Source organism: Aspergillus heteromorphus (genome assembly GCF_003184545.1).
Source record: "Aspergillus heteromorphus CBS 117.55 chromosome Unknown BO70scaffold_2, whole genome shotgun sequence".
NCBI classification, from domain to species: Eukaryota; Fungi; Ascomycota; class Eurotiomycetes; order Eurotiales; family Aspergillaceae; genus Aspergillus; species Aspergillus heteromorphus.
The window spans coordinates 41,620-62,400 of NW_020290407.1; the positions used below are offsets into that span (position 1 = coordinate 41,620).

A 20,781-nucleotide genomic window follows, 5' to 3' on the forward strand; every position below is an offset into this window, starting at 1 on the left:
TACCCCCCCTCCCTCACTCCCAGTCCCATGCGGACCCCTCGTTTGCCTCTTTCCTAACCCTCCGTACGGAGTCTCGCACAAATGGCGGACGTCGAGAATGGCTCGCCAACCGAGCCAGCCCAAATACCCACGGCCCTCCCGCAGGCAGACAACAAGGAGGATGCCGGCGATGTCATAGCGCATGCTGAGGGCCCCCTCGACGCCGACAAGCCCGCCCTCACAGAGGACCTGGAGCCCCAGACAGTCGAGCTCGAGGCATCCGACGAGTCCTCCCCGTCCCCCGCGCAATTGGAGACCGTTGAGAACACAGCCTCGCCCGATCACGCTGCAAGCCCTCCGGAGGAACCCGTCGCATCCCCGGAACCCACCCCCGACGCGGAACACGACTCGAAGTCGAAGGGCGGTAGTCCCGATATACCACCAGAGGTTCCCGCTGTCAACGTGGAACACGAAGCCCCGGCCGACAGGCACGATGCCGGTTCGATACCCCCTCGCGATGAGCCCGCCTCCGATGCCCGCATGCGCTCGGATTCCAGGTCAACAACGGCGACCTTCGCCACGCATCGCTCCGTGACTGTCAGTTCCACCGTCTTCGTGGTCACCGCGCTCGACACAATCGGCGCATCCAAAGAGGCGCGCAAGGATAAAAAATTGGAGGAGGCCGTGAAGAGCGCGCTCGCCAATGTCAAACAGTCGGACCGTCAACCGATCGACCCCGAACTTCTGTTCCGCCCCCTGCACCTTGCCACAAAATCATTCAGCATTCCTCTGCAGGTGACGGCCCTCGACTGCATCGGGAAACTGATTACCTACTCATACTTCGCCTTCCCTTCGGCCCAGACGGCCGAGGCCGAGGCCAACCCGGAGCAGCCTCCCCTCATCGAACGAGCCATCGATGCGATTTGCGAATGCTTTGAGAACGAGGCCACCCCTGTTGAGATCCAGCAGCAGATCATCAAGTCGCTTCTTGCAGCAGTCCTGAATGACAAGATTGTTGTCCACGGAGCGGGTCTCCTGAAAGCTGTCCGCCAAATATACAACATCTTCATATATTCCAAATCCTCCCAGAACCAGCAGATTGCCCAGGGGTCATTGACTCAGATGGTCAGCACGGTGTTCGATAGAGTCCAGGCCAGGCTGGAGCTGAAGGAACTACACTTGCGCGAGGGTGAGAAGGGGCAATCCGGATCTTCAGACACTGTCACTCTCGAACCGACTGAGGCTCAGACGGCGGAAGATGATCACGTGTCAGATGCACCCTCTGCGATCCCCGAGCAGTCTGAAACCAAGGAGCCCGTGGAAAAGCTGACGTTGCAGAGTTTCGAATCCAACAAGGATGTGACTTCTGTCAATGACAATGCCCCCACAATGGTCACCCGTGCCAGGGTAAACCAACGGCCTTCACGGTCCCTGTCCGCTGCCTCGGGAGAGGATGACCACTCTGCAGACGATGACGAAGATGAAATATACGTCAAAGACGCATTCCTCGTCTTCAGGGCTCTGTGCAAGCTGAGCCACAAGATCCTGAGCCATGATCAACAGCAGGATCTCAAGTCACAGAACATGAGGTCCAAATTGCTGTCTTTGCACCTTATCCATTACCTTCTCAACAACCACGTCTCCATCTTTGTATCTCCACTCCTTACGATCAAAAATAGCTCCAACGGTCCGGATGCAATGACGCTACTTCAGGCTGTTCGGCCCCATATCTGTCTCAGCCTCAGTCGAAACGGCTCCAGCTCGGTGCCCAGGATCTTTGAGGTCTGCTGTGAGATATTCTGGCTCATGCTGAAGGACATGAGAGTCATGATGAAGGTTTGTCCCCTTTTAGATAGCTTTCACGGATTGATCTGACATCTAGCAGAAAGAGCTTGAGGTCTTTCTCAAGGAGATCTACCTGACCATCCTCGAGAAGCGCAATTCTCCCATGTACCAGAAGCAGTATTTTATGGAAATCCTGGAGAGGTTGGCCGGTGATCCGCGCGCTTTGGTTGAGATGTATCTCAATTATGACTGCGACAGAACCGCGTTGGAGAATATTTTCCAGAAGTATGTCTTTCCGAACGCTTGTCTACAGTTCTAACCTCCACAGCGTCATCGAGCAATTATCCCGGTATGCGAGTGTACCCGTCACAGTGACCGCCTTCCAGCAGCAACAGTACCAGGAGCACCACGTCAAGGTCTCAACCATTGGGAATGACTGGCACCAACGGGGGACTCTTACCCCGTCGCTGACCACGGCCAATGTTACTGGCGCTCCACAGTCAAACCTGCAACATGTGCCCCCCGACTACATATTGAAGAATCAAGCGATCGAGTGTTTGGTGGAAATCTTGCAGTCGTTGGATAACTGGGCCTCTCAGCGTCTGATCGACCAGGCTGCTCCCATTCCCCACTCGTCTTCGCAGAAGTCGATTGACAACCCTAGAGAGTCGATAGACACAACTGCCGGCACCTATCTTGCCTCCCCACGGATCGAAAGCGTTGACGGCAACACTACCCCGGTAGCAGAAGACGATCCGAGCCAGATAGAGAGGGTCAAGCAAAGGAAGATTGCCTTCACGAATGCCATTCAGCAGTTCAACTTCAAGCCCAAGCGTGGAATCAAGCTCTTTGTCAAGGAAGGATTCGTACGCTCCGGCTCCCCTGAGGAAATTGCAGCCTTTTTGTACCGGAATGAGCGGTTAGACAAGGCCATGATCGGCGAGTATCTAGGCGAAGGAGATGCGGAAAATATTGCCATCATGCACGCCTTTGTGGATATGATGGATTTCTCGAAGCGGCGCTTCGTTGATTCTCTCCGCCAATTTCTGCAGAACTTCCGTTTGCCTGGCGAGGCGCAGAAGATCGATCGCTTCATGCTGAAATTTGCAGAGCGCTACGTCACTCAGAACCCGAATGCATTCGCCAACGCAGACACAGCGTACGTTCTTGCGTACTCCGTGATCCTGCTCAACACGGATCAGCACAGTGCGAAGATCAAGGGACGTCGCATGACGCCAGAAGATTTCATCAAGAACAACCGCGGTATCAACGATAGCCAGAACTTGCCTGATGAATATCTGACCTCCATCTACGAGGAGATTGCAAACAATGAAATCGTTCTGGACACGGAACGGGAGCATGCTGCCAACCTCAGTATTCCTACATCCGCCCCCGCCGGCCTCGCATCCAGAGCTGGCCAAGTGTTCGCTACCGTGGGTAGGGATATCCAGGGAGAGAAATACTCACAGGCCTCGGAGGAAATGGCCAACAAAACCGAGCAGCTCTACCGGAGTTTGATCCGGGCGCAGCGGAAGACGGCCGTCAAGGAAGCTTTGTCGCGCTTCATCCCGGCAACCTCGGTCCAACATGTTGGCTCTATGTTCAATGTAACCTGGATGTCTTTCCTTTCCGGCTTATCTGCACCGATGCAGGATACTCAGTACCTTGAAATTATCAGGCTCTGCATGGGCGGTATGAAGCTGGCCATACGTATCAGTTGTGCGTTTGAACTGGAGACACCCCGTGTGGCGTTCGTAACAGCGTTGGCCAAGTTCACGAACCTGGGCAATGTGAGGGAGATGGTGGCAAAGAACGTCGAGGCCTTGAAGGCATTGCTAGACGTGGCTCTTACGGAAGGAAACCATCTCAAGGGCTCCTGGAGAGAAATCCTGACCTGCGTCAGTCAGCTTGATCGCCTCCAACTCCTGTCCGATGGCGTCGACGAAGACTCCCTGCCTGATGTCTCCCGCGCCCGCATTGTGACACAGCCATCTCCAGACGGGTCTCGGAAGTCTATGCAGGCATCGAGACGGCCTCGTCCTCGATCAATCAATGGACCTACCGCTTTCCGTAGCGAGGTTGCAATGGAGAGTCGGTCCGCCGGGATGATCAGGGGAGTGGACCGCATCTTCACTAACACGGCTAACCTTTCCCACGAGGCCATCATCGACTTCATTCAGGCGCTGAGTGAGGTGAGCTGGCAGGAAATCCAGTCCTCTGGGCAGACCGAGTCTCCGCGGACGTACAGCTTACAGAAGCTGGTCGAGATCAGCTACTACAACATGACGAGAGTGAGGATAGAGTGGTCCAAGATTTGGGAGGTGCTTGGTCAGCATTTCAATCAGGTCGGCTGCCATTCGAACACTACTGTCGTCTTTTTCGCCCTCGATTCCCTTCGTCAGCTCTCGATGCGCTTCATGGAAATTGAGGAGCTGCCTGGCTTCAAGTTCCAGAAGGATTTCCTCAAGCCGTTTGAGCATGTCATGGCGAACAGCAGTGCCGTTACCGTCAAAGACATGATTCTCCGGTGTCTCATCCAGATGATTCAGGCACGCGGAGACAACATCCGCTCTGGTTGGAAAACAATGTTCGGTGTCTTCACGGTTGCTGCCCGTGAGCCGTACGAGGGCATTGTCAACATGGCCTTCGAACATGTGACCCAGATCTACAACACTCGATTTGGCGTTGTCATAACGCAGGGTGCATTCCCCGATCTGGTTGTGTGTCTCACAGAATTTTCCAAGAACTCGAGATTCCAAAAGAAGTCGTTGCAAGCCATTGAAATGCTCAAGTCGACGGTCTCCAAATTGCTCAGGACGCCGGAGTGCCCGCTGTCTCATCGCGGCGCATCACCGCCGGTGGGCTTCCATGAGGATGCTACCAACCTGACCCAGCAGCTTACGCGCCAGTCTAAGGAGGAGCAATTCTGGTACCCGATCTTAATCGCCTTCCAAGACGTGCTGATGACCGGTGATGATCTCGAGGTCCGGTCCCAAGCATTGACCTACCTGTTCGACACATTGATACGATACGGTGGCGAATTCCCGCAAGAATTCTGGGACGTGCTGTGGAGACAGCTTCTCTATCCCATCTTTGTGGTGTTGCAGTCCAAGTCGGAGATGTCCAAGGTGCCCAATCACGAGGAGCTTTCCGTTTGGCTCTCGACTACTATGATCCAGGCTCTGAGAAACATGATCACACTGTTCACCCATTACTTCGATGCACTGGAATACATGCTTGGTCGCATCCTGGAACTTCTCACGCTGTGTATCTGCCAGGAAAATGACACGATTGCAAGAATTGGAAGTAACTGCTTGCAACAGTTGATCTTGCAGAACGTTACCAAGTTCCAGCTCGAGCACTGGAAAAAGGTTGTTGGCGCCTTTGTCGAGCTTTTCAGCAAGACCACCGCCTACGAGCTGTTCACCGCCGCTGCTTCGATGTCTTCAAAGGCACCGTCGAAACCCGCTAACGGTGACTCGGCAAATACTGAAGACGCTGGCCAAGACTCTTCTGAAAGTACCTCGGACCAGGAACATGGAGCTGAATCGCCCAAGCCCAATGGAACGCAGAACCTTTCTTCTGAGCACGAGGAAGGCGATATGCAAGCAGCCGAAACTCCCGCGTTGGAGGACTATAGACCTCAGGCAGAGGCCCAACAACAGCCCGCCGCTGTGACCGTGGCCCGACGTCGCTTTTTCAACCGGATCATCACCAACTGTGTGCTGCAGCTGCTTATGATCGAAACCGTGCATGAATTGTTCTCGAACGACAAGGTCTTCTCTCAAATCCCCAGTCATGAACTCTTGCGGCTGATGGGCTTGTTGAAGAAGAGCTATCAGTTCGCGAAGAAGTTCAATGAAGACAAGGAACTGCGGATGCAGCTTTGGCGTCAGGGATTCATGAAACAGCCCCCGAACCTGCTCAAGCAGGAAAGTGGAAGCGCCGCCACTTATGTTCACATCCTTTTCCGCATGTACCACGATGAGAGGGAGGAGAGGAAGAGCAGCCGCGCAGCAACCGAGGCCGCCCTGATTCCGTAAGTGTTGCAATTCTTTTCCCCGTAACGAAACGTCGGTCTTGCTAACCACCCATCGCAGACTCTGTGCGGACATCATCCACAGCTTTGTCCTCCTGGATGAAGATTCACAGCATCGCAATGTCGTGGCATGGCGTCCGGTTGTGGTGGATGTCATCGAGGGCTACACGAACCTTCCTTCCGAGGGCTTCGACAAGCATGTTGGGACATTCTACCCGTTGGCCGTCGATCTGCTGAGCCGCGACCTGAACCCCGAGATTCGCCTTTCCCTCCAATCCTTGCTGCGGAGAATCGGCGAGGCCAAACTGGGCATCCCTGCATCGCAGGCGCCCGTCAGTCATCGAAACTCGGTTTCGAGCCAGTTCTCCAGCAAACACGGTGGACGTTGAGCGAGGACTGGGTCCTCGAGCTCTGTGTGGTGGTGCTGTTTATCTTCTTCTTAATCCGTTTCTCGCGTTGCTTTTGGATATCCTCGTCAACAGGACTGTAGGGCTTTTTTCGATCTGGGGGAGTATTGAATGTAGAATCAGCAGAGCATTACTTTCTGCTTTCCCTTTTATTTTACTTCAGGCTCTTCATTTACTTGCAAGCGGGTTTTTTATATGTACAAAATAACATCGTTATGCGAGCGTCGCACGTTTCTTCTCGTTACCCGTTCGATCACTGACCCATCATTCGTAATGATTCCCCAAGACGGGCCATCAGCTGTCGAGGGCGTCCATTGAAGGGTGAACAAAATGCTACGAGGTCTACTGCGAGGCTCGGACCTCGTTCAAGGCTGGGATCTTCCCGGATTCGTAGTGGGCCAACAGACCCTCCATATCGGCGTCGTTCATCTCCACAAGGTCGTCCAGGCTCCACGACTCGCACACCCCCGACATCCTACACGGTCAATCAGCAGACTACTACCGCGCAGACGACAAGACCAACGTACCACTTCATCCTCTTAGGTCCTTCCTCCGTCCTCGGGGCTATCTCCCTCAGCTTCTTCCGCAGCCGGCCCACGTTGTCTATCGCTGCGCCCATGTTATCCGGCAAGGTGCTCGCGATCTTCTTCCGGACGATACTTGCCAACTTGGGTCCATTCCCATTGGTGCTGACCATGACCTGCAACGGCCCATCCCGGTATACGCTCCCGAAGTAGAAATCACACTCCGGCGGCACATCGGCGATGTTCGCGGGGATGCGCTTCTCCTTGCACAGCTTCCAGACCTGCGTGGAGGCCTCCGGGTCGTCGATGGCGCAAAGAACCATGTCGGCTCCGTCCAGATCGGCGGGCTCGAAATTCCTATCGACGTGGGTGACCTGGCCCTCGGCGACCCGGAAGGCCACTTCCTCGTTCAGCCCGGATACCGGGCAGACCACGGTTACGTTGGCGTCGGCGTTGAGGGCGTGCAGGATACGACCTGCAGCCACCTGGGGGGAGGAATCCAGTCATTGGTGAGCACGGCAAGATATATGAGACCAGCGGCTGCAAGGGTGTCTCGGGCTCACCTCTCCACCGCCAACCACCAGGATATGTTTCGACTTGGTTTGCCAAGCGACTATTAGGGAGCCTCCCCCTTGCACGGGAGGGAATTTGGACGCCATGCTTGGAGCTCGATTAAGTCCGACCTGCTTGGAGGGAGGCTTTGGAGGGGGGCGGATGGCGGGGGTGTGGAGAGCCTAAAGTGGCAGCTACGGCACGCCACAGCGACCGTGAACGTGACGGGCGCCTGAGGCCAGGAGAAAGCTCCCTCCACGCGAATTTTTTCCCGCAAATAAAGAAATGCTCCGATTCTTTTTCTTTCCTCTTCTGCCCTTTTTTCTTCCTCCTTCTTCCCCCACCACCTCCCCCTTACTTCCCCCATCCCCCTTCAGGCTCTTGAGATGATCTCGCCGCCTACCTTGATCCCCCTTCCCTCTTAAACTGGTCCATGCCTTATAAGCCATCTCACTCCTAAAATGCGGGGAGTCCAGATCTTCTCGGGGACATCCCACCCCCTCCTGGCCGAGACCATCTGCGAGCGGCTGGGCACCCAGTTGGCACGCGCCGACCTGGGCAAATTCAGCAATGGCGAGACCAGCGTCAACATCGGTTGTTCCGTCCGGAACCAGGACATCTACATCGTCCAGAGCGGCAGTGGAAAGATCAATGACAGCGTCATGGAGCTTCTGATCATGATCTCTGCCTGCAAGGGTGGTTCCGCAAAATCTATCACAGGTATGTCGATGTCTTACTGCCCCCTGGTACATCATGTCAATGACTGACTCGTGTCTCCTCTAGCGGTCATGCCGTATGCTCCCGTTTAACTTCCTGGTGCACGCTGGATGCTGACGCGAACGAGGTACTTCCCATACTCCCGCCAGTCCAAGAAGAAGAGCCACCGTGGTGCCATCACGGCCCGCATGCTGGCCAATCTGCTCTCGATTGCCGGGGTGGACCATGTGATAACGTTGGATCTGCATGTGAGTCACAAGGCGCTCGGTTGCGAGGCATGGATGGAGTTCTCATCAGCGTGATCGCTAGGCTTCCCAAATGCAGGGGTTCTTCGGCAAACCTGTCGATAACCTGTTCGCCGAGCCCTTCATCGCCCGTTGGATCCGCATGAACGTGCCCGGGTGGAGGGAAGCTGTCGTGGTTAGCAAAAATGCAGGAGGCACGAAGCGTGTCACGTCGTTGGCAGACACCCTGAAGCTCAACTTCGGCATTGTCACGACGGACCGCCGACGTCCCAAGATGCCCATGGCCATGTCGGATAGTACCGTCTTCTTTGACTCGATCGAAGAGGAGCCCACCCCGTCGGCGAATGACAACGATCAGGACCCCTTCGTGTTGCACTGCCAGAGCGGAAGCAGCGACGATGCCCCGTCTGAGGATCGAGGGGAGTCGAACGCCAACATGGAGTCGCTCACCGCGGCGAACTACCTGCGTCCTGAGACTCCTTCGGGTGCTCGTCGTCCTTCCGAGTTGGAAGCTGCCCATGAGTATACCGATGTGCGCGTGCGCGAGGTCATCACCGGGCGGCTGGTGCAAGGTCATCTGGTCGATGATGACTATCCGTCGACCGGCCCTACGTCTCATCCCGCGTCGGGTGAAACGACCCCAGGGCAGACCGTCAGCCGTGATGAATCGGAGCCGGTGCCGGACGCGATGGTGAACTCCATGATGTCTACCACGTCTTCGATCCCCGCTGACCACGCCCTCGGTGGCTCGTTCGACGCAGCTGAGTCTTCTGATGACGAAGAGGGCAGTGTTGGAAACTATCTGGAGACAGAAAAGACCATCACATTGGTCGGCGATGTACGTGGTCGGACAGTCTTCATCATGGACGACATGATCGATAAGAGCAAGTCCTGGATCGCTGCCGCAGAAACTGTCGTGAAGAAGGGCGGTGCGAAGAAAGTCTACTGCATTGCCACGCATGGACTGTTCACTGATGAATCCCTCGAGCAAATGGAGGAATGCGAGTCGATCGACCACATCGTCGTCACGAACAGCTTCCCCGTTCCGCCCCAGCTGGTGAAGAGGTCGAAGAAGTTGATTGTCATCGACGTTTCGAGCCTTATCGCGGAAAGCATCAGACGCCACCATTACGGTGAAAGGTTGGTCATCTACAGCATCTGGGGAGGAGTCCTTCATTGCTAACTCTGCTTCAGTGTTTCGGCATTGTTCCACCTCAATGACTGAATGCCCAGCACTTGAACACTGTTCAATATCCGAGGGTCTTGCCCTCCAGTGCTTTTTTTCTCTTGATCAACCTGAGTCGCCATCGCACGGCAGTCTAACGGGCCAGGTGACGGTAAGATGATGACTAAAGACAGTGACGACGAGTAAAACTATGACTGCCTTCTTATTTCGTACAGCGCATGGCGACTTCTTTTGCTTCGATTTCCGCACAAGCGTCGTCTTTGTGATGATAACGTCAGGATACCTTCTCTTTCACTACATCTTATGATTGATGTCGAAACACGGAAGAATTATTTCTGGTCTGACGAAGCCAAACCTGCAAATGCGGCCATTTGGACCGAATCATCACGCGACTAGCTCTACTGTCCCCAATCCATTTGGATCAGGCAAGATCCCCTTGCCTGGTCGGATCAAGGCCCCCTTTCCTTTGTGTCTCTGCTTCATGCGTAGGCGCGCTCAGGCCGGTCAATTTGCAACAACACTGGAGGAGAGAACACGGCATAACTTTACACCAGCGATGCAGTCCACTCTGGGTACTGCAGGAGCAGCTTGCTGGGAAAGGGATCACTCTCTGGCCCTATTTCACAGGATGTTCTTAACGGAGCGTTGGGAGATCAAAATCATCCAGTCCTGTTCTAGCTCTCTGCCTCCCCATGCCGTTAGGCGTGGAGGGGTAGTTGTGCTGTACAGGACCGGTCGAGAATCGAAGGCATCAGTTCCTTGAGTCTACGTCTTGCGGCGAGATTCTCGCGGCCCTGGCCAGTGGAACTGATGCCCCAGAGCCTCTCGGAAATTACTGTATACGCAAAGTAGTCTTATGTTAGCTTTTTTGAATAGACAATTTTGGTTCCCACACCCGCCGTGGACTTGTTGTGACAATCTTTTTTTGTTTTTCTTGATCCCTCTTGGGATGACACTTGGTGACCCTCACCCACCGTGAGATTTGGAAAGGATCCTCCAAGTGGAACTCTAGAGGTTGACGCCCATCCTGTCAGCTTTCGGGGCCAAAAATCGACCTAGCCTATCTGCTTTCCTTGGCTCGACGGAAGCCGGCTGGAGACGACTTGCATCGTCCTGAATCAATGGCCATCAAGCTATAACAGGGTCGTACAGCGGAACTGCCGGACAGCAACCCGGCTCCAGTAAGTGGATATGTGTTCGGGTACACCGTGCTCAACTCTGATTGACAATAGTAGCGGTGTGCATGAGGCCGAGAGGTGAATGCGCAATTGGGATTCATTTACGGGAGACAGACGGCTCCCGACGCATCTCGCAGCTGTGAGGTTCCCATAAGCCGAAACCCCCGATGGGCAGGATCCAATTCTGATGGACGCTCTCAGCCTCAGCAGACAGGACCCCGGCCTGCAAGTAAGCTTCACTTCATTTGGCGGACTCCGGCCCGCGGAGACAGATATTACGGGGGGGCAGGCAGGGCGATAGGCTTTCTCACCCGGGACAATCCTACGTGATATCACAATCGTGGGAAAGAATGCCGTTGTTCTAGCCCGGTCGAACATGGGCCCCAAACAGCTCGTTTCCAGGACGCCACTGTAAGCTGCATATTTGGCATGCCGGCTGGAACAAATGGAGGTCGCAGGCGCGTCGGGTGCGTGTGGGGGCCGTCATCGCCCCGGGGGTGGTTTATCCGACACTCCCCTGATAATGGGAAAAGGAACAAAAAGACGTGTCGCGACGCCAAAAGTACCTTGCGTCACCAAGACTGGAGAACACCGTCTGAAGCGCGGCGCCATGGGAGACCGGAGAGTCCTAGTCTCCTAGATGCGGCGCTAGACAGCCCCGATAGACGATGGTGCCCTGGGCCAGGCATTATGCCCCGGAGCCACTCCCGGTAGATCAGGGAAGCATGCAGCAGTCCAATGTTTGCGTTTCGACTAAGGTGCATCCGCCATTACCTAAAGGAGACAATCGAGCAGGGGAGTAAAAGAAGGACCTCGGATAGCGGAACTGATGCCCCCTCTGGACTAAGTACGAGTGGATAAGACTCCGACAGGTGCGCCAACGCGACTCCGGCCATATCCCACTGACTCCATACTGCTTAGCCTCTCTGGTCGTTGGGGACTGGACTTGGACAGGGATAACCTTGAATCAGGAACCGTGGAGTGCGTGCGAGCTGGTCGACTACATACTATGTAGATACTACTGTTCGGATGTTTGGCATCCGCCGCCGCACCCTTGAGCCAGCCCAGACAGACAGACGGGCTGCCCATGGCTTTTGATCCAGGCCGATTTGGCAAGAAGGCCATTGTAACATCCACCACCATCTCACGACAGAAAACCGCCAGCCTGCCCGCCATGTGCGTAAGAATTGGCCCAAGCGCCGGTCCGGGCTTCAAAACCGGGCTCCAAAGCCAGTGTCAACCATGATCCTGGGAGAAAGAACCAGGGGACAGGAGAAGCTCGGGGCACTCAACGCACCCGCGTGCTCATCTTGGCCCATTGGAAAGCAGACCTTTATCTAATCTGGCCGAAGACATTAGGCGGGGACGCCGTGGGATGCTGATTTGCCCGGGGCAACTGGGATCGCCTCCCTAGTGACACCCGGCCTCTAAGACTAGGCCCAGCCCCTAAACCCTTCTGGAGTAGCAAGCATCTCGCGGTGGAGCGGACCCCTGACACCCGTCTCCAGCGTCCATTTGGAGGAGATCGACACGTCTGAATTCATTGGTGGGAATGAGAGGAAACGATTCGCCGCGTATCTCTCTTTCTCGCTTGAGATGGAGGGACTGGAAGGGGGGGGGGTGCTGAGGAAATTAATGAGCCGCGATGGCTTGAGTCGGGCTTGACAGTTTTGACAGGGGTATAGACATCTGCAGGCTGCAGTTGAAGGGGAGGACAGAAGTACGTACTTACTGACACTGACTCGCCAGGCCCATTCTGTTCCACCGGGCGGGACCTACTAGGCCAGGATTCCCATTTCTCAGATCCTGTGTGACCTCCCCCTCCTCCCCCTCGAAGGACTAGTGACCGAAAGAAACTCAGATGGAGATGACAGTTGAGAGAGAGCTGGGAAATCGCAACCGGCAAGCCACCACCAGGACCAAACCTGGTTGGCGGGCCCGCGGATCCTCTGCAAATGCCCGGGGCGATCGGCCCAGAGATCAGCAAGGAGCAGAACCCAAGCAGCAGCGATGTGACTGACATGGTACTCGCTAACTACTGTGTATCTAGGCCTTTCCGTGGCATTGGCCGAGCGGGTGGCCGCCATGTTGGGTCGGGAAACGGGACTGCTTTACCTTCAACGCCCGGAACGTTCCTCTGCATCGTACCTTGAAGAGGGATGCAGGTAAACTTCCAGGATGCGGATGGAGGTGCATGACTAGGTAGAGCCGGCGTATGGAGGGCCAGGGTTACGAGGAGGAGACTGGCGAGGGCGCAGACCTGCAGATCGTGGCTTGTTATTGCACACTCTGTCAAGGCCCGGATTTGAGGATGTCTTCCGTTATTTGTCCGGTCGGCAACCCCTGTCCAGCTGTCTGTCAGTGGTGATGGTGGTGGTGGATCGGTTGTACCGGGAGGCCGAGGCCTGGTTGCGTTGCTCCTGTCAGGAACAAGAAGAGGAGTCTGAAATGACAGGCAATGGGGATTGGATGATCGGTGCTGCTCGGCGATGGCTTCTGCGATCAAACAAATCGACCAGCATCCAGCCTCCAGTGAGGTGAAGTGAGTGATACGGATAGAGGGCCCTGATCTACTCATCATAGAAGCTTGCCCGAAGGCGATTGATTGCTAGGATGGATGATCGGGTGGGTGATCATGACGTTTCTGCAAATGATGCTAGCCGGGTGTCAAAATCAAAAGATCCATAGACCCAAGACCAATGGGAATGCACCATCTCACTATCAGGAGGGATCGAGGGAGCGAGTGGAGATTGCCGGAAGGAATGTTCATCGGGGAGCCTCGCCTTCTTTCGCCCTTCTTCGTCTCTTCGTCGACATCGCGATCCTGATCCGAGGATCTACAGTACCTGCACTTTCAGGATAGGAATAGCAATTAAGGTGGGTGTCGGAGCCAGACCCAGGGAACATACCCTGCGCATCGCATCGGATCGGATCTACAAGCCCAAGCACCGCAGGGCTGGATGAATGGAATCGCATGGATCGGGTCCAGATCCAAACATTCCCGGGTCGATTCTTCTACCATGCTGCTGTCCTGTCTAGGTAGGTAGTGCGTCTACTATCTGTCTCTTTCCTCCTTCGCCCCCCCCCTTGTCAACTTCTCATTGGGGAAATCCTAATTTTAGGGGCAAAAGCTTAAAGGTCAGGGGAGATTAAATCGAGAAAGATAGGAAGGAAAAACAAAAGAGAACAAAAACAAGAGTTAAAAAAGAAAAGAAAAGAAAAAGACCTGAAAAAGCAAGTGAAAAAGCGGCTGTCGCTTGCATTCCGCAACCCACTTGGCTGGGTCCACTCTCGGCGACGATATATCACTTCCCCATCGCCGGCCACACAGCACTAGGTTCCTCTCGGTGTCGGTGTTGCTGTGTCCGTTTCGCAATTCCCACATTTGCGGTTTGCTGGGATATCGTGAGGAAGATGATGCGGGTGATGTAGTTTGCTTTCTTTTGCCTGTTTCGGGTCGTCGGGTCTCATCCATGGTTCCTCCTACGCAGTCTGACCGATTCCTGATCGAAGCATCGACGACTTCTTCTCCTCCTCCTCCTCCTCCTCCTCCTCCTCCTCCTTCTCCTTCTTCTGGCGCAGTCCATCACATTCTTCTTTCTTTTGTTGCTGTTTGTTTGTTCGATACTATACTCTCTCCTGTCTACCGACTCTTCACACCCACCTCTTCCCTGTCGCCTTGTTATCCATCACCCTCCTCTCTGTCGCTTTCCCCACCCAACTAATGACCCGTCGACATTACTCGGGTACGTGCATCGCCATTCCCTGCCGACGGAAAGAGCAGTTCCATGCAATACCTAGGTAGAGCTGCTTCCTAGTCGGGTCCTCGTACAGCTGTTGGGGTTCCTCGCGAAGAAAGGGTCAATCCGAGGGTAATGCAGGCATCGCTTCACTGAAAGGAGATGTCTCATGTCCTGGTCCGTTTTGCAAACTTGCCCTATATATAAGCTATGGCGTCGCATCCCAAGTCCCTTGTCCATCACCAGCAACAACAAATTCTCTGCCTCTCTCAAGTCTATTCACCTCTTCCTTGACCTTCACCTCTCCCATCCCAAGCTTCCTCCTTTATCCTTGATCCTTCCCCTCTCTGCGCTCCGGAACGACCATCTGTCTTGAAACTGCGATTGAAACCGTTCCCGAGCCCTTCGATATACTCCCTCTCAGCTCTCGAGTCGCGAGCGACCCTTCTACGGAATCTCCCAATTCCCGTCCATCGTTTCCAGATTTAACGTGTGAGTAAGGACCGCAGTATCGTCCAGATTCCCTGATTAACGGACTGTCATAGCGCCGAAATGGCCAATCAGTGCTCGGGTCATGTCTTCGTCATCGTGCAGGCAACAAACGGGAATATCCTTACCTGGCGATGCTCGGACTGCAACAATGGGCCATTCGTTGCGATCTGGCGCTGCAAGATCTGTAACCACTGTCGCTGCAACTCCTGCCACACCGCCAAAGGCTAGAGGGAGTCACGTCACGTCACGTCACGGATGCGACATGCGACATGCGACATGCGACGAACGGCGTGCGGCATGCAAGAATGCCCTTCAAATCGGTAAGTATCAAGGTGGCCTGACTGCGGTCCAGCGTCTTTGTGATATGCTGTGTACCGGTTGTGAAACTCGACATTAACTTCTTTCTCTTTCTAGTTCTGATTCGTACATTTCCTGGAACTTCAAAACCATCCCTTCTGCAGCAATCCTTGCGCATTAATGCCGGCAGAGCCGTCCGTCCATTCCGTCTGTCTGTCTGTCCGTCCATCCATCCATCCATCCGTCCATGGATCTTTGTTTCTTGCGCGATTTAGCTTCATTCCTCTGGTTTTTTTTTTTTTTTTTTTTTTCTGTTTTGCTGTCTGTCTGTCTGTTTGTGGTTTCATGTTTCTGTCTCCCGCGCACTACCTGGTCATGCCGCAAGCCTTCGACGGCCGTTTTGGATCGACCTGGAGTCCCGCGGAAATGCAATCCCGGCAGCATTCATGACCCAATCGGAGCTCTGCCCCCCTTCCGAGCGGATCTGAATGGATCAACAAGGATGTGTGGGTGACTGGCTGGCTGGGACGATGCGATGCGATGCGATGTGATGCGCCTGTTCTGCCTGCGAGTTAAAGACATACCTTTCTCCGACGTCACTCCGTTTGTCTCGACACTGCCACCACTGACTCGCTCACTTTCCTGCCTACCTACCACCTACCTGCCAGCTGCCAGGGAGAAGCCGGGTTTACTTTCCGCCACTAATATCATCTCATCTCATCTCATCTCACCTCACCTTACCTTACCTCACCTTGCCCTTCGATCTGGCCTCCCTTTTTTCATTGTCGGGTTGATTTATCTCCTGTTACAACAAAAGTCCGCTCTACCCTCCCTCCTTTCCTCTAATGCAGAGCCACGGCCGGAATCCCGTTGAAATTGTGAAAATTCCTTCTATGTGCACAATCCTGCTGCTTTCCGTCCGACGCTGAAACAAATCAAAACGCATCGCTCCGGTGTTGGTTGGGTTGGTTGGTTTGATTTGGTTTTGTTGGGTTTGGGGGAATCCGGTCCGGTCCGGTCCCGTTGGCCGTTCGGCCATTGTCGTCATGGCTGGTTGCTGGTTGTCCTTGCCGTTTGTTCTGTCTGACTCTGACTCGGACTCTGACTCGGACTCTGGCTCTAATGTTTTGCACCCGCTTACTACTCATTCTGCCTCTGTTTTGTGGTCTCTACTTTCTGGTTTGGTTTGGTTTGGCTTGATTCTGGTTCTGGTTCTGGTTCTGGTCCTGGTTCCTGCCCTTTTTGCAAATTTCTGCCCCTGTTTCTGCCCCTGCCCCTGTTTCTGTCCCTGTCCCTGTTCGTGTCCCTCCCATAGAGATGATGACCTTACCCTATAGATCCTTATTAGGAATATTAGACTGCGGCGACGCACTTAATTCGGTTGATTGAATCTTATCTATTTCTTGGCTATTCCACCATCTCGCTTTTTTTTTTATTACAATTTAGAATCCGTTCAGCAATCAATAAGTGCCGGTTTCCTTGCTGGATGCCAGATAGCTGGATCGGTGAAATGGTGGGTGGGTAAGTAGCTAGGGTATCCATGGGAATGTAATAGATGGTGTGGCGTAGATAGTCAAGTTACTAGATAGTAACTACGATCACAATATATCTGTCTATACTCTATCTGGTAGGAGATCCACCTACTTATCTAGTACCTACCTACCCAGCAAAAAGATTAAACAGGTGCATCTACATATACATATACATATGCATAGTATACACATACATAGACGAGGTACAGACAAACGAGGGGTAGAAAAGGGAAGGACAGTGAGACAGACCGCTGTCCGGAAAAAGCATCCCTTTCTTGAGAATAGGCTTTCATTGGGCGGGCTCAGTGAGGGGTCGGGTGGATGGGTGGATGGACGGATGTCCCTTGCGTGGAGGATTAAAACTCTGTATGTACTCCGCACTGTTTTCTGTTTTGTTTTGTCTTGGCTGGCTGGGGTTGGGTACCGGGGACTCGGGGGTTCCGGGTGATAGGCAGAATGGGTTACGAGGTAGGGGATGGTGGGATGGTCGGATGGGTGGGTGGGAAGGGGGTATTGAGAGGGGAGAGGGTAGGGGGTTATGGGGAGGTGGTGAGTGGTGAGTGATGGACTGGGCTGGTGGGAGTTCAGTTGGTGAGGCTAGGTATGTCTTGGGGGGTATGGGTCTGGGTATGGGTATGAAGATGGGTATGGAGATGGGTATGGAGATGGGTATGGAGATGGGTATGGAGATGGGTATGGAGATGGGTATAGCGGAGATGAGATACATGTTTTCTTTACACAAGTAGAAGTAGAACAAGAAGAGGGTAAGGTAATTATGGGGAAATGATACGCGGTGAGATGGTATTATATCAAACTAGATTGCCTCACCATATACATTACTCGAACGGGAGGAGATGGAGATGGAGATGGAGAAGGCGGGGGAGGGACGAAGGGGGACTTCAAGTGTAGATGCTCTGTGAGAGGTCATGTGTCAGTCTCAGTCTCGACATATACACGCAATGCATGTAGCGCGCTATCTCACCTCAGTAATCTGGTTCACCTGTAACCCCGGCTCAGCCATGTTGGCATCTTTCAAAAATTCCAACGGCATCCAGACCAAATGGCCCTTGATCTTGTCCAACTTCTCGCGTACTTCCGAGACAGGCTGGTACGGGTCGAACAAGTGGCCCTGCTTCTGTCCGCTGCGAGGGCAGAAGTTGTCGTATTCGTCAAACGTGCGGATGTTGTCGTCGGGGTCGGCGCGGAACAAGACCCGGTACATGTCCGTGTTGACCGTGGCTCGGCCGGTCCACATCTCCCAGAGATCGTCGTCCATGGGGTCCGTGACGAAGTCATTTTCAGGGCCCTCGAGGATGTAGTTCATGCACTGGTACGGAGGCTTTGCGTTCGGGTGTTCGGAGACGTCGTACTCCTGCGCAGGGAGGAGGCCGAGGTGCTCGCGCCACAGCTGGCGGCGGAGGGTAGCGGCGACGCGGGAGGCCCTGTATGGCTCGCCGTCCATGACGCTGTCCATCATGTCTTGGTCTTCAACGACAATGGCGAGTTCGCTGTCGTGATAGCCGACTTGGGACTGCTTTGTGTCAGTCGTGGGTTGAAAGCCTGGGGGTGTGGGGGTCATACTCGATCGTTGATGTTGGCGCTACCGCAGATGACAACTCTATCGTCTACGATGCACACCTTTCCATGCACATAGAGCTCTTCCTGGATAAAGTTCTCTTTCTCCACCTCCGGGTCTCCTTCCCAGTGCTCATCCGACATCTTACCGCCGTTGAGCATGGTGGCGTGGGCGACAGAGTCATTGCCTTTGAGACCCTCGAGCTCCTGGTAACGCTCGTGGGATTCCTCGTACTTGCGCAGTCGCGCGAGACGAATCTCCTTCTCCTGCTGCGCGTTGTCGTAGCTCACTTCGTGCTTGTCCCCGTCCTTGCCGATGGCAGGGTGGACACTGTCACTCATGATGGACTCGGCAATTCCGCGCTGGATGTCATTGTACGTCACGTCCGCCTCTGCTTCCAATTTGACCAGAGCGGGGGTCTTGTTAATCCGATCGTATGCACGCAGGTTGAACAAGAAGACATAATCTAGCCGGGTCAGCGCGTTGTGCGCAGGCAAGACGAGTTCCACATACCTCTCGGGTTCAGGCCCGCGGCAGCGATCTGGCCGAAAATCGAGTTTTCGCCGCGATGGATCGACTTGTACTGGTAATCCATGATCGCGCGCGTGCCTGTGGCTGCATTCTGTCGCAGATCTCCTGCAAACCCAGGAATGGCCGGGATCACGATGATCACGCGAAACTTTCTCCCTTCCCTGGCCGCGTTGATCACCGCGTCGACAATCGCCCGTCCGATGGTGTTGAGAATCGGCCCCTGCTTATCTCCGGTAGCAGTGACTGGTGGGATTAGCGACTGCTTGGTGCCTGGGCTGGGGTGCCTTACTGAAGAACTGGTTCTCGATGTAGACAAAGTGCTGCGCCTGGCTGATGATCTCCTTGTAGGCGTTCTGGATGCTATGCTCGGTGAGGATCCCACTGCTCCAGTCGGCGCTGCTGCGCACGATCTGCGCCCGCGCAAAGCCCTGCTGCCCCACGGGCTTCGTATCGAGCGGGGTGAGAGGGTGTTGCACGTATTCACCGCAAGGATATTTCGGACGCTGGACCGCAACCAGGTCCTCGTCCTCCCCAGTACGACCCTCGAGCATCAGCCAGTCAACGCTGTCGTCCCGTTTGTACTTGTCTCGCTTGATGAAGTTCCACCGGAGGACAAAGTGCTCTGCAATGTCATACACACAGTCACCCATCAGGCCCATGGCCACATCGTGCCAGGGCATCCGGCCGTAGTCCGCCTTACTGAGTTCGTTCGCCTGCCAATCGCCCACGCTCTGAAAATCCATGATGCGGTTGTTGTTGAACTCCTGTCCGGGAAAGACCTCATTCCGCAGGTTCGACGGGTGGACGTCGGCCAACGGGTGCTGGTGGGCGTCCCATCTCCCGAAGCAGAGGTCGATGCCTCCGATGAACGCCAACGCATAGTCGATGACAATGAATTTCTCGTGATGCGCCTAGCAGGTGTCAGTAGTCGCCCATCGGACTGAAAGCACGCCCACCCACCCAGTACAGGGTCATATCGGCTGCATTCTCAAAGATGTTGTGGTCCGGGTGACGCAGGATTTTGATGTTGCCGTAGCCCGGGCTTCCTTCCGGGCACAGGTTGCGAAGGGCGTGTTTGGTATGGGCCGAGTTGCAGGTCAATGCTTGGTTCACCTAGTTCCGAACGGTAAGCGACGCCGACGACCGACGGGTACGCCCACTGACCTCCTTGTACACAATCACATAGATTTTCACCCCCGCTTCGGCGCGCCGCTTCAGGACCTGGTCCAATCGCCATTCCTGGGCCATGAACGGGGGCCTGCGGAGGAACAGTTCGGGGGAGAGCCACCAGTCCGCGAGATAGATGGTCTCTTTGGCCTCTTCCAGCGCGATGGAGACCGCCCACATGTAGTCCAGCGCATCGACGTACCACTTGACGCGGTTGCCCTCCCGGATGGGGGCGAATGATTGGAACCGGTGCGCTTCGGAAACGGCGGTCCTCTTGTGGTCCGTGGCCTGCTCGTGCGCCTCATCATGGCGATGGTTGGGATTAACAATGTTGAAGAACTTGCCGACCTTGTGCTTGAAATTGGAAGCTTTGGCCTCGATGTGGGATTCTGGCCGCGAAGGGCGGTTAGTTGGGCCTCGGGGCACGAGGGGGGGGGGAAGGAAGACCTTTGAGCTGCTCCTCCAGGTGCTCCAGCTTATCTTTGAACTTTTCCATGACTGCGATATGGCAATGGGGGCTTCCCTGGGAGATACACCGGATGCAGTGGTGGTCGCGCTGCAGGGAATCAGGAATGTGACGGATGAGGGGAAGAAAGCAGAGGGGCTCCACCTGGGACTGGGAGAGCGATCGAGCTGTGGCTGCGATGCTGCCTGGGCTGGTTTCAGATCGATGGAGGGGATCGACAAGAGGCCCCGACACGCGGCATGGGCCAAGAACCGAGTGGAGAGGAGGAGGGAAAGGCTGGAAGGACGAAGCCGCGCAGGAATTAGCAGGAATTACGGATCCCAAAAGGCTGCCTGGCATGACATCACCCGGCACCCAGGCACCCAGGC

General features: G+C 54.8%; 9 protein-coding genes across 9 annotated transcripts; 7 read left to right on the top strand and 2 right to left on the bottom strand.

Annotated features, from left to right (window-relative positions):
* The first annotated feature begins 19 nt into the window (after window positions 1-19).
* BO70DRAFT_358106 (Arf family guanine nucleotide exchange factor SEC7) lies at window positions 20-5,933 on the top strand. Its single transcript, XM_025542212.1, has 3 exons — window positions 20-1,815; window positions 1,865-2,049; window positions 2,093-5,933. The coding sequence occupies exons 1-3, from the start codon at window positions 82-84 to the stop codon at window positions 5,805-5,807; spliced, it is 5,634 nt and encodes a 1,877-aa protein (XP_025403096.1). The 5' UTR covers window positions 20-81; the 3' UTR covers window positions 5,808-5,933.
* Window positions 5,934-6,361: 428 nt separating this feature from the next.
* Window positions 6,362-7,427, bottom strand: BO70DRAFT_306748 (bifunctional precorrin-2 dehydrogenase/sirohydrochlorin ferrochelatase MET8). Its single transcript, XM_025540051.1, has 3 exons — window positions 7,298-7,427; window positions 6,738-7,219; window positions 6,362-6,685 (listed from the first exon to the last, which is right to left on the bottom strand). The coding sequence occupies exons 1-3, from the start codon at window positions 7,391-7,393 to the stop codon at window positions 6,553-6,555; spliced, it is 711 nt and encodes a 236-aa protein (XP_025403097.1). The 5' UTR covers window positions 7,394-7,427; the 3' UTR covers window positions 6,362-6,552.
* Window positions 7,428-7,621: 194 nt separating this feature from the next.
* On the top strand, window positions 7,622-9,588 carry BO70DRAFT_75338 (ribose phosphate diphosphokinase subunit PRS1). The gene is made up of 5 exons (XM_025548687.1): window positions 7,622-8,006; window positions 8,070-8,079; window positions 8,131-8,251; window positions 8,313-9,388; window positions 9,443-9,588. Exons 1-5 carry the CDS (start codon window positions 7,748-7,750, stop codon window positions 9,471-9,473), a joined length of 1,497 nt encoding a protein of 498 aa, XP_025403098.1. The 5' UTR covers window positions 7,622-7,747; the 3' UTR covers window positions 9,474-9,588.
* On the top strand, window positions 9,585-10,334 carry BO70DRAFT_75344 (uncharacterized protein). Its single transcript, XM_025548688.1, has one exon. The coding sequence runs from the start codon at window positions 9,745-9,747 to the stop codon at window positions 10,195-10,197; it is 453 nt and encodes a 150-aa protein (XP_025403099.1). The 5' UTR covers window positions 9,585-9,744; the 3' UTR covers window positions 10,198-10,334.
* A 1,365-nt stretch (window positions 10,335-11,699) lies between these two features.
* BO70DRAFT_425618 (uncharacterized protein) lies at window positions 11,700-15,104 on the top strand (the record flags this gene model as incomplete). Its single annotated transcript, XM_025547707.1, has 3 exons — window positions 11,700-11,792; window positions 14,777-14,844; window positions 14,898-15,104. 3 exons carry the CDS (start codon window positions 11,700-11,702, stop codon window positions 15,070-15,072), a joined length of 336 nt encoding a protein of 111 aa, XP_025403100.1. The 3' UTR covers window positions 15,073-15,104.
* Window positions 15,105-15,582: 478 nt separating this feature from the next.
* Window positions 15,583-16,101, top strand: BO70DRAFT_75373 (uncharacterized protein). Its single transcript, XM_025548689.1, has one exon. The coding sequence runs from the start codon at window positions 15,677-15,679 to the stop codon at window positions 16,013-16,015; it is 339 nt and encodes a 112-aa protein (XP_025403101.1). The 5' UTR covers window positions 15,583-15,676; the 3' UTR covers window positions 16,016-16,101.
* BO70DRAFT_75374 (uncharacterized protein) lies at window positions 16,102-16,509 on the top strand. The gene has a single exon (XM_025548690.1). It carries the CDS (start codon window positions 16,188-16,190, stop codon window positions 16,476-16,478), a length of 291 nt encoding a protein of 96 aa, XP_025403102.1. The 5' UTR covers window positions 16,102-16,187; the 3' UTR covers window positions 16,479-16,509.
* A 702-nt stretch (window positions 16,510-17,211) lies between these two features.
* Window positions 17,212-17,755, top strand: BO70DRAFT_358111 (uncharacterized protein). Its single transcript, XM_025542213.1, has one exon. The coding sequence runs from the start codon at window positions 17,237-17,239 to the stop codon at window positions 17,417-17,419; it is 183 nt and encodes a 60-aa protein (XP_025403104.1). The 5' UTR covers window positions 17,212-17,236; the 3' UTR covers window positions 17,420-17,755.
* Window positions 17,212-20,690, bottom strand: pldA (putative phospholipase PldA). The gene is made up of 7 exons (XM_025540052.1): window positions 20,395-20,690; window positions 19,945-20,336; window positions 19,741-19,893; window positions 19,070-19,691; window positions 18,763-19,023; window positions 18,255-18,715; window positions 17,212-18,204 (listed from the first exon to the last, which is right to left on the bottom strand). The coding sequence occupies exons 1-7, from the start codon at window positions 20,441-20,443 to the stop codon at window positions 17,647-17,649; spliced, it is 2,496 nt and encodes an 831-aa protein (XP_025403103.1). The 5' UTR covers window positions 20,444-20,690; the 3' UTR covers window positions 17,212-17,646.
* Between the last annotated feature and the right edge of the window lie 91 nt (window positions 20,691-20,781).